We start from the raw sequence: 12,762 nt of genomic DNA on the forward strand, positions 1-12,762 counted from the left end.
GAGTTGTTACACTGTGCTCGGCATGCACATATTATGAAATAAACTAATCGAATATTGCATTGAAATCATAGCGCCTAGATTGTTGATATACATTTATGTATAGGTGCTTATCATCTTATTTCTAGGCACTGATATCACGACCGGCGGCTAGACAGAAAAACATATGACATTTTGATGCAAAGTCATTGAAGCTTTTGAAGCTGTTATACTGGGTCGTGATGAGGCTACACCCTCTGGCAAATAATTCTAAGTTAGTACTGACACTACAGCAAACTGTCATAGTCATATCATAACTCTCCGAAGCATCACTTGTTTCCATGGTAACAGCCACTGCTTCCATTGATCACAGGGCTTTGATAGACATTTCACATCGGCTGACAAAAAGTTCTAAAAAAGTTCTCGATTTGCTTTTTCGTAATTGTGATTGTTGTAAGCGGCTTGTGATTATCTAACGGAATGCTAGATAAAACATTGCTTTCATCTAAAATATTGACATTTCAAACGGCAAAAATGCCCACAAAAATCTTGGATTATTTTGATATCAGGTTATTTAACACGTGACAGTCGTTTTTGTTAATGGCGCATGCTTTCAACACTTTACTTCAGGGTGATACATACATTAATGATGCTTGGTTTTCATCACAATTCCTAGGGGGAGTCCACAGATATCTTCAGTCAAACGAAGCACGAATGACGGAACACGACATCCATGTTATTATTGCCGAATTTTTGGCATGTGTTAAAAGTTATACCGAGACAAATTTATCCGATTGATTTTTTAAGAAAAGTAATAAATCATACACTGGATAAATCCATTCAGTTTCTAGCCTGGTTTCACCAACAAAAGGAGGGAACGAATCAAAGTACTGTTCTTCACCTTTGCACATACTTGATAAAGGCACAGTACGTGAAATCCGGGATCGGGTCCGCAGACCAAATTATACAGCCTATCACGAAAACGGCGTTACTGCAAATTGATTTGTTACTATATGCTCAATAGTCTCTCAACCGATATTAAACCAACACACGGGAGTAGATTTCCATAGTAACAATTTTAGAAATAGCTCCGACTTAATGACGATTTCAAATGTCGCATGCAGCTCACCCATGCAACAGCTCCTGCCCACGCTTCTTTAATCATTAAAGAGACGCCTATTCTAGAGATTGTTTTTCATTCAATCTCTGAGAGTGTAATTTCCGTTCATCCCGGACAGTTCGTCTCGAAGTCGCTTTATCAACTGATCGCGAAGGCTATTTCGGCGATAAAGCAAATGCGGAAGATAATGTCACACAATCTTGATATCAGCATTAGATGAACGCGATAATAGCTTAGACATATGATAATAATAACCCATATCATTGTAATCATTTTTACATGTACATGTACATCATGCCTTGAAGCCGTTTTTCACATCGTTGACATGTCTCTGGTTCATACTGTATACAGCGGCAATGTCTATTTCTAATTTACACTGACAAAAACTATTGACACAAATCGTGTTGGATTTTAAAGTAACAACCGTGTGCACTTTATTTACTAAATGCATGTACATGTGCTTTAGCGCATTTAGAGCCAGGTTACTTCAACTTCTTCAACTTGATGGCAATACATTGGACATAGTAAGTGGTCAGAGCAATTCATGTTTCCAATTAAGATAGTCGCTTCTCTATAATTAGCACATGGCTAATGATCGCCTAGCTTGCAGTGTCTATATAGCCAGACATCAACCTGCTCGTTGGGTGTCGTTTATTGATCAGGCGTAATCAGCAACAACAAGGACACGGTATGTAGACGACTCTTATTGGGCATCGATGCTGTTCGCCACCTCATCCCTCCATAGGGCTACTCCTGGTTGCCCACATGCCCCCCGGCGGGCAATTATCCTGGCGCATATAATGTAGATTCTCATTGCCTGACATATTGATCGTATTGTTTAGATTATGTGATGCCATCGATCAGCGTCGATTGGGTAGCCAGGTGTGCCATATGAGGTCAATGCTGATGGCAATTAGGTCCGCCAGGTGTATCACTAAACGATGACGAGGATAGTCGTGGAGCTCTCCCACACTCTATCACATTTTTACTTGCTCTTATCATCAAACTAACTTACAAAATTGTCAAATCGCATCGGATACTTCATTATAAAATCAACATTTTATTCAGATTCATTATACGGGTGTGTTAACAACGAATTTGCCTTCAGCATAGAAAATTCAATCTTGTAAGCATGAATGACTTCGGAGAGCTGCAAGATCAACGAATATTAAACATTTGTGGCAATAAGTCAACGTGGACAATAATATTTTTTAAGTTAGAAAGGATTAAGAAAAGGTCGTTTAGCTCACTTAGATCAAAATTGAAAGATCTCAATTTCCGACTTGTGGACTGAGTCATTCCGGACATTTCCGACATTTTTGGAATTTTATTTTTTGTCCACAATACCCTATAATGCTGACTATAGCTACATATAATTACGTATGGGATAAAACGACAACACTTGTTCTTACCACGTCAATGATCTGCTGCAATGTCAGGCCAAAATCAACTCTTACGGGATGGGAATCATTCTGGGCAGGTCTTTCCATTTTATCATAATCATCGTTGAATAATTTTTTGATCAGCTTCTTCTCGAAAGGGCCTTGGAGGGTAGCTGTAACGAAAAGAGAGAAATGGTGGTCAGGCAAAGGTTAGGGTACAACATAGCAGGAGTGGTGTATTTGGGTGTAAATAGGCTAAGTGGTATCTGAAGTGATTATAAAATCATCTTGACGAAACAAGCCTTGAAAACCACAACTACTGTGATGAGTAACATTCCTAAACCCACAATAGCAAGACGGGAACACTACAAATAAAGAAGCTACCATAACGTTGTTCACCAATGTCTTCCCTCATAAATCTAGGGATACTGATTGGCTTCACAAAGGGAGGAACATATTCGTGGATATAAATCAGTGATGCTCGCACTTAAGCTTTTAAAAGAGAAAGCGTTTGAACAGCCTTCGACTATTAGCCGAGAGATTTCCCAATCGAAAAATGTCTGAAGCATCTCTCCGCCGTAGTTATTTAACTGGATATGGGCATTTGTTAGACTCGCATGACAGACTATTCCTCTCGTGTGACGGGGCGTGATTTATACACTGTGTTGGTGTAAACCAGACGCATATAAACTTGTTGAGCAAATCGAAGATGTTTGATTTTCCACGGTCGGTTTAACGCGCACGTTTATTGGCAGACCGCCTCCACATGGAGAGATAAAACCAAATTTATTTATCAACTTCACATTTGGAAGTCGTCACAGCTCTTAAATCAAACTTAAATGCCGGGGGCAAGTTTGGGGTCAGGTTGTTTGGATTTTAGCATCTGTCATCGTGACAAACGGCTTGTCTGTCTGAAGAGACCACTGGGAACGCAAGGCTGTCTAAGTGGAAATGGAATGAACAAAATACGCCCTCGGTCAAAACACCCCTGTCGTCACAGTCTCATTACCGAGTGCACAAGTCAAACACAAAATCGCCGTGTGGTAGAATTATTCTCTTCACTTACGAAAAAAACCCGTATAGCCATGCCTCAGCATTTAGTTGAATGAGTGGCTGAATCAATAAGACATTTAGAACGATGCTAACCTTACGAGGATGCTCCTCTGTGGCCTCATGAAGTCGAGATATTTTGTACGACCTTTACCTGTTAACTACTGATGTTACCATTCTACTGTATTTGCTTTAAAGGCCCCTCACGATGTTTGCACTAGCAAGCGCCCAATAGACTGACCAATTGAGCGCCAAAAGGAAGCAACACAATTAGCCATGATATCTTCATGGGGCATATATACAGCCATACTTCCTTCTGATTGCTCCAACTGAAAGGGTCGAGATCAGGAGATGCTCAAGGATAAGTGCTTGATGTAGTCGGGCCGGGATTGCCTATCACAAGGAAAGATGTTATCAGCATGGCCGTGGCTTGTCATCGATAGTTTGATAGTGAAGGTCAAGACTGGACGTAGGCACTATGTACTGCGCCGTTTGCTGACGGCTCCGATTTCTTAGAATGTTTAGACAAGTTCCTTTTTTATTTTCTAAGTTCTTTACATTCCCACACGTTAAGTATGTTTTAGTTTTTTCTTTTAAGTAAAATTATGTAAATCATTGCAAATGTACTTTCCATATTTCTCCCAAAGATTTGAGAAAAAGGATAGTGCAGATCAAGTACCAGACTGATCCCTCTACCTAGTGACCTACAGCTGCTAGATTCGATGATGGGGTCATCGATTTTTCACCGTGTTTCCTATATAAGCAATTATCCCTCAAAGGAAGCGAAATCTATCGTAGATACAGGAGTTTTGATTGATGCATACATTAAGCTAAGACAACCTGGGATTTGTCGTTGATAACGAAGGAATTCTTTTTTTAATGTTTGTAAAATGAAACGCTGAGAGATGTCATTGTTTGTAAATTTCTATTCTTTCAAAAACGAAGTTAACTATTTGAAGTTGGGTACTGGTGTGGGTGTCCATACCATCGTGATGTAAAACTTGATTTGGTGGCTGCGGTGGTACAACCAGAGTTGCTTCGCCAGAGTTAACTTGCCGTTACCGGTTTGGTAATGTCACTCTAAAGTTAACGACAAGTAAGTGACTCGCTTTTCTTAGAAACACCAGTATTGAGTCGGAAGACTGAGAACTGGTGACAGGAGTACGACGAAGTAGAGCCAGATTACGCGACGACTGTTTACCGCGTTGTATTCAAATGTACCCCCACGCGATCAAACCTCCACAGCGCTGCGAACTCCGGACTGAAATTCTCCGTATCCTTAGGAGACGACAAATCAACAGTCGGTCGGTACCATCCAATAAGTACCGTAGATTTAAATGTTCTCGGGTATTTGCCATGTTTAACGACAACGATCAAGTTCCAGCAGGTTTTTTCCAACAAATCGATACGGATTTTTTCCTAAATCATGCAAGTGGCTGATTTGACGAATTCCAATCGAATCCGACGTAGCAAAAACGGAAAGATTGCGAACCTAATGCAGTAGAACAAACGCGCATCAGATCATTGATGTGGCTAATGAAATGTATGCATCGATCGAACCCGCTTCTATAAACCAGAGGAAATGAAACTAATTCAATGAACCAGCCTACAAAGGAGAACAGTCTTGTTTGGAGGCAGGCTTCATTTTATTAATTTTCTCCGTCATGTCAGTTTTTAATTTGTTTAATTTTCTTCTTTGTGATCGCCTTGTTGAGCGCTTAATTGGTCTGGGTTTATCAGTTAACCATCTGTTTGTGACCAATCAATGCTTTTGTTGGCAGGGAAGGCCTTTGTGACGAATGCGACTGCAGGACAATCCTGAAGATGTTTCAGTTGACATTCAGAACGACATTCAATATCAAAATAATCTTTAAGTGGGAATACACAATGTAGGTTCTAGGTGTTGTATCATTTGATTCAGACTACCTCTCGCAACAAACTGTCGAGCTAGATGCTGCATTTCGGAATGAGAAATAAGGAGTTTAATATCGCGAGTAGATGTGATGGATTACATGCTGCACTTCGGATGATCGTACTGACATTGACCCCTCATAGTGAACCGAAGGTTGAACTATCGTCTGCACACTGATCAGTGGCAGGCATTACGTTAATATCAGGACGAGCCAATACACGTGTTTGCTGTTAATCAATTGATGAATACCATCACCGAATGACGATATTTGCACGCACCGACATAAACTAGATGTCATCTAAATCTCAAAAAAATGTTCTGAGTGTTTTTCGACTGAATATTTCAGTTTCAACAAATACGCTACTCATACAACGGGGGAGCAGTCAGTGCGCTTCCTCAAAAACCTACCGTCTGTCAGGAGCAAACCAGTAAGGAGATACACAGGGTGTTAATTCAAGTGTAATGGTTTCCTACAATTTCTGCGTCTCTTTCACAGAACATGTACAGTAACTGCCATCATAGTTTGTGTGACACAGACTGAACCGCTGGCCGTGCGGCGTACGTGTGTTGTCTCGTCACCATCTTAAGTGCTCCTCGCTGAAGCATTGCCACGTTCCTTAGATGCTTTTGACCTTTTTTCTCCCTTAATGAGCTGTGTTAGAGTTCTGTGTCCGTATCTTTGGGGAGGATGTCACTTTCCCACGATCAGATCATCACGATGATATGAATGACACTTGTATCTCATGTAAGTTGGTGTAAAAAGTACTGCGGTCAATCGTCGGTGCGTGACTAACTTGATTTTATATGAGTGTGCAAATAGGGGGAGTTGATGAAAAAGGAATCGAACATGTCCTCAGTTCGAGGTCATGGCATTTCTAATGTTGTGACGTTGAATCTAATGCCTGGTGCACACACTGCATATTTTCGTCGTGCGACCAAAACATTTCTGATGTTCTTAACCTTTACTGTATCAGCACGGCTTAACCGAGATGAACGAATGAGACACAAGAAGACTATAGGCGCCGTGGTTTACGATAGGCAAAATTGAAATCGGCAGCCTTGCCTATTCAGTCCTTATGTTGCCCTGTCTTTCTGCCTTTTTATGAAATATCCGCACAATACCTCACTTGAAGCACCATTTCTAGTACAAATCCTTTCCTAACGCTGTCTCATCAATTGCCAAGGAAGAACCTATGAGAGCAAAAACCCATCGAGGTCTTCTGCAAGTTCTGATTCCCCGACCCCTTGAAATGACAAGAAAGCATCGTGGCTCTTGCAGCAGAGGAAGCCCCACAAGGTTTGTCTCCAGTTCAACCTGAGAGGCTTCCGTTTGTGTGGGTGACAGCAGATCAGAAGTAAGAGAGCAAGACTGGACGACCTATGCCACCAGGTGAGCTAAGGTTCTGTCAGCTTCCGTAAACAGACGCATATATGATATCGGAGGTATAAAAATGATACGTACATGTATGTTGGAAGTTGCATTTATTTACAATAAGAATAACGCTTCATTTGGCTTCCTCTTAGTACCCTACATTATGCTCACATTTAGCTCTCGCTTGAGGCGACATACAAACTGAACCATTTTTTGTAATTTAGCTTCGAAAATTTCTCCGGATGTTACCTGTGGTCTGTTAGAAGCGTAGTCATGGTAGCAGGACTGTCAGTGCAACGTTTTTGCAGGAGTGCATTATGCGTACCATGCTGACCACAAGAAAGCAGAAAAAAAGGTTCCGTTCATCTGCATTTTTGACGGTGGCAAGTGGGACGGAACCTTTGTTTGATCCATCTCCGTGAACCTTTAACTCTTATTAAGATTTGTACTTTGTAGGCCAACTTGAAGTATTGTGAATTGGTGGATTGTACATGCAAGTAATAGTTATATCTCGTAATAATGATTGTAAGTTATATCTAACTGTGTTATGAGGATTTCTGTTTGGTATTTCAAGTATCTTCCGGGGATGCTTGGGTTGAGCTGTCAGAGCAGGTGTGATGGCAATGTATCCGGCCTCAACCAGAAAGGTGCATCGACTGTCTGCATTGTCTGTTAAACTATACTACCTCCTGCCATGGGTAGAGGCCTAGTTCAATGTCAAGGTTGGCCACCAGGGGTAAGGTAGGATTCTTGATTAACGATCGAACGGATAGCACGAAAATGTAATATGCTTCAGGTTTTGTCAAAGGGGGCTAGAATCAAGGGTTCCAGTTGATGGTTTCCAGATGACTGATATGAACAGTCAAGACATTCATCTTACAAGCTTGAATAATGCCGTTATACTGTCAGACCATACTCTACTCAGGTCAGACGGAATAAAAAGTCTGTGCTCGTTAGTAGCGCTCAGTATTATTCCGAACTTTAACTTTTGTTACACGCATTGTAGAAGGAAAGACATGATTTATATATCAGAAAAAGTTCGTTTGACATGTACCTTTCCGGTTTGCGGCTCCCTTTGGTGAATCAATCCACAACCATTATATCCACACAGCAACAATTAAAAAAACAACAACAAAGGATTTGAAAAACAGTGATCTATTTTTGTTCTGGTTCTTTTTGTTCTTCCTTAGCTAACCGATGTCAAAGAAGACTCGTAAAACATGAAAACTGCTTTTATCTACAAATGATTAATCGATGGAGTTTTTTTCTAAAACAGAAGTCTGGCCTTATTCATTATTTTCAATGGTTCCTTAAATATTGACAGAGGTCTATATCAAAGAGCATTTCATTACATGACATTATTATGGGCCAATAGCACAGTGGCACTCGGGATTTCAAGTTGATGGTCATACAGCGCTTCCTTGAACACAGCTTATGGTGGACAAAAGGTGACAAAATTGGGACTCGACCCATCCATCATGCTCCATGCACCAGGTCAGGCGCGGCCATATCATCATCTCCGCGACAATCTTTGCCGCTTCGGCTTCCATGTATATAAAAGTGCTTTTCTACTTTTCGAACCAAAAGTGACAGACTATCATATACCATAAAGCCTTTTAGATAATGATCGTTTAGTTTAATTAGGGGGCCAAAGAAAAACAGTTCAAGGTCGATGGTAGCTGACTGAAACGTTTGAGTTTTCCCGAGAGGTTCTCCTTCTCGTTTTGTATATTTATTTCAAAGAGTCTGGGCTGATGATTAGGGAAACAACTTTCCATCCTATGACAAACATCTTAGGTATAAAGCCATAACAAACTAGCTTGAGGCGGGAAATATAATCCTCCCACCTGGCTGTTGCTTAGAAATGTACCCATGACAACCTTATTGGAAAAGACGCAGGAGAGCCAAAGTGGAAAGAAGGATCATCCGTCAACGATACAGTGCATGGGGTAATGACGGGCTCCCAAGAAGACAAGATGGCGGCCAGATACTATTTCGTCGTTCATTTTTGACTATCAGCGCGTATTTCTTAAGTATCCATGGTAAATCCTTTACATACGCGCTTTCCCATTTCAGCTGTTCACAACCTTGATGTTATAAAAGTTAGAAGAATCTTATATTATACTGACGTGTTTGTTTGGAGTATGTTTGTAAACGTATGCGACTGCAAACGCACATGTATTATATAAGTTTATATTACACCTCATTCATTCCAATTTTTTATGGACATATACAGATTCTATTATACGAGCACTGACAAAATGTCTGAAAAATAAAATAAAAAATTTCGAAGATTTTGATGTTATGCAATAAATGTTTGGTGCGTTAACGAAATCTGTTGTATACAATTGTGGCGACAGACTTTACAATGTTAATTCGAGGAAGCGCGTTGGCACAGAGTAATACCGTCCAACTTCGGAGCGGAGGGTAGTACGTTCTCGGCTCGGCCAGTGCCTCAAGGTACTTTCAACTGTCCTCAAATGACAAAGTGCAGCGCAGTATGCGCTCCTTGGTTTCTACATAGGTTTCTGGATAAAACTGGAGGATGAATGTAAAGCGCTTTGGGATGGCACATAATTTATATTTCATTTCATTTCATCTTTTCTTATTCTAATAGCTTTGACAATGACCTTACTTCACTATCAGCACCAAAACGCCACCACCATTTCGCTGCCTCGATCTAAATCATACAATCTTTTTACATCACGGGTGAACGCCGTACAATAGACGCAGTAACAGTTCCCATTTTTGCCCGCCTGAGATTAGGCTTATTGTAATATCCGATATCTTTTCTTCTTCCGTTTAACCCCTGGAACAGTAAACGATGCACCATGCCCTGGTCTTTGATATCAAATACCTTCCCCGGTACCATATAGCTCCCCTCGCCTCGTGACGCGCGACAACTAAAAGCTAACTTGGTCTCCATGGAGATAGTTCCTAAAGCTTTGTAGGTATAAAAGTTCTAAACATCTTTCTGGATACAATGTCAACAGAACTGGACTTGAATCACAGTGCATTCATAGCAGTTTTAGTACATTTTACGCTACATTCTTGATTTGCAACGGAGCCAAGGCGCACCTATTTGTCTGATAGAGATGCGCACTAATCCCGCTGTTCTAATATCTATAGGAAAACTGATCCGTCTTATTGAAAAGACCCGATCACACGGGTTATGTTGCCCCTCTCTATCTGAGGTCTAGATAAAGAACGATGAGATTGGCTCTTCCTTCATTTGAATATTATAATGAGGAAGACGACAGGTAATATTGTCAATGAGACAAAATAATCGGCCATTAGATTATCCGTTAGGTACGAGGAGACATTGGGTTTTTTCTCGCCTGTATTTGAATATTATAATGAGAGAGACGAAGTAGCTATTCATTATGAATATCTACTCTTTCTGTGATATATAAACCGTTTAGACAGTATTATCTTCTTTTGGTTTCTTTGGCGGTTTATTAAAGTATCCCTGGCCACTTCATAAATCACTGTTTCTGCAGCAAGCCATTGCCGACAACTAAATCAGCGGCGGACAGGGAAAAAGTGAAAAGGATTGCTCGGCAGACATGCCAGCGGTTTTCGCCAAGGAAATAAATCATAACAGATAGAAAAACAACGCAAACTGTTGCGGTGATTCCGTATTATTTACTAATTTGTTTCTGCTGAGTAGCCTACTGGAAATAATGCCATTTCTGCCTATTTGTTTTTTCAAGTGTTGCCTTTGCGTGCTCAGTGTTTCTTTTATAACTGGTTACGTGAAGTTCAGCCTTGATAAATTCACCTAGAGACGCAATGACCACTCCTCTGTCATTCAACAGTTTATAAGTGATATCATCATCCACTGAATCAATTAACAATGCCTTCTGAAGTCAGATGGGGTGATGACAATAAATCGTGCTTGTCAGTAAATGATAATCTCTGTGGTAAAATGATTCTAGTGTTCAAATAGTCGAAATCATCAGGTGTTTTTCACAGCGGAAAAGAACTAGGTCAATGCATTTTTTCAATACGCGATTGTGTCAATGTACTGAGCTGACATTTCGGAATGGACCTTGTATTGTTCAATTGTGATCACGACAGAATCCACATAATTCACACAATTTCGATGATAATAGATGGCATAGTATGTCAACAACGATAGATGATAGCTTAATGCGATATAGATTAGTGAACAGACAAGTCTATAAGTATAGGTCATGTGGTCACACTGAAAAAAGACCCCACTCATTTCAGTAACATCCCCTGACTTGATAGGAACTTGTAAGGTCCATAAAGAATGAAGTGGTATTCAGGGAAGAGAACATTGACAAAAGTCGATTCCTTTTTTTGTCCGATTGAGCATTATCTAACATCAAAATGCTCATGGATTACACCTCCACAATTAGAGAGCACATAGCAATTCACATGCTGTAATTTAAATTCTTCTCATTGCTTCGCAATGAATGGATTGTATCTAAAAAGCGTTATGTGACTGAGAAGGTTGATAACTATCGCACTGAATCTCACGAAATCAAATGCAGGATTCGAGTCACGCATGTTTGACATTGATCAACTGCCCTGGAGATTCAAAAACCAGGAGTTCCAATATCCAACATGGCGTCCAGAGACTGGAACGCGAGGCTCCTGGGATATGGGCACAATCAATAGGGTGTGACCCCGTGACTAATATATTGATGTGATGAGCAAAGATTACGCCTTACATGGGTAGAAAGGATTATTGTTAAGCTGGGTACACGCGTCAAATGTTGATGGACGTATATAGAGTTATACATGAAAACGTGGTAGACATGGTATGTGGGTCCCCTGGGATTGCTAAGTTGTGATGTTTGACTGGTGAGCGATTATCAATAAAAGTTCCACATGTGCGTTACGTACATGAGGCGTACATTTATAAGAGATCATCTTTTGTTCTTGAAAAGCACACTTAGTTATTTCCCACTATTGAGACGCTCAAAACAAAATAGGCGAAATTTTCTCCGGAGTTTTTCCCCGATTATAGAATAGAGCGTTCACGCCACTAATAGTTGTGTCCAGTCTTTCAATGTGACTCGTACACTTTCAAATGATTAATGAGCCTCATACTCATTACTGGCATGCTAAGAGTCGATGCCATGTTATGCTTTCATACAAACAAATATATTTGCTCCAACTTTGTGATTGTCAGTAAGGACCTCACTTGTTGGCAGTCCCTTGACTAAGAAGATATCTTTGCGCGTCATCAACGAACATTACATGTACCTTATTTACAGTTTATTGCAGTCTGCGATTATTGTGAGACACTATAGTCTAACTGTAATTCTCTTGTTGACGCCACACGTTCAACAACAACACCACGTCAGTTCCACCAAATGGTCATTAAGTGTCTGTTACAAATATGTATGTGAGAATGTAGGCGTAAATCTCAGCAAGTTACGTTGACATTATCCTTAAAGAAGAGTTGGTAGAAAGAAGCAACTATTAATCGTTATCATCCCTGAAGCACAATCAATAGTATCCTAATTGCAATGATATTAGCTTGATCATATTAACTGAGCTAGGTTGGCGAAAAAAGTCTGCGCGTTGGGGCTTTTCGTCACCGGCTGTCACCTTGCAATGTGGATTGTGCATTGGGGATTTTTGGTAAGTGCCACGTTTAGTAAGACAACATCATCGAGAATAAGATGTAAGTGTCTAGCGTAATTTCGCCTCGGGCTTAGTTTGCCTTGCGATGCAAGAGCTTTTTAGCCGGAAAGTTAGGAACAACAAAAACGATACGCCATGCATCAGGCGGCAGAATACTTATTTTAATCATAACCCCGACTCACTTAAACTGTTATATAAACTCCCAACGGCGTTTTTTAACACATCACCGTCATGATAATCATCTTCATTTGTCCTGATTTTTCTACAGTATGAGAAATTGAGTCACAAATGTAACAAACTATAATCTGATGAAGACGTACCATTGGTT

General features: G+C 40.4%; 1 protein-coding gene across 6 annotated transcripts in view; it reads right to left on the minus strand.

Moving 5' to 3' along the window:
- The window catches only part of LOC135503322 (neuronal acetylcholine receptor subunit alpha-7-like), a 109,735-nt gene that overhangs the window by 33,860 nt on the left and 63,113 nt on the right, over positions 1–12,762 (minus strand). For all 6 annotated transcript variants that reach the window (XM_064796856.1, XM_064796888.1, XM_064796866.1 and 3 more), the window contains one exon: positions 2,509–2,651. In XM_064796856.1, coding sequence (XP_064652926.1) covers positions 2,509–2,651 — 143 coding nt within the window. The remainder of the gene's footprint in view (positions 1–2,508; positions 2,652–12,762) is intronic.

Source organism: Lineus longissimus, chromosome 2, assembly GCF_910592395.1.
Source record: "Lineus longissimus chromosome 2, tnLinLong1.2, whole genome shotgun sequence".
Lineage (NCBI taxonomy): Eukaryota > Metazoa > Nemertea > Pilidiophora > Heteronemertea > Lineidae > Lineus > Lineus longissimus.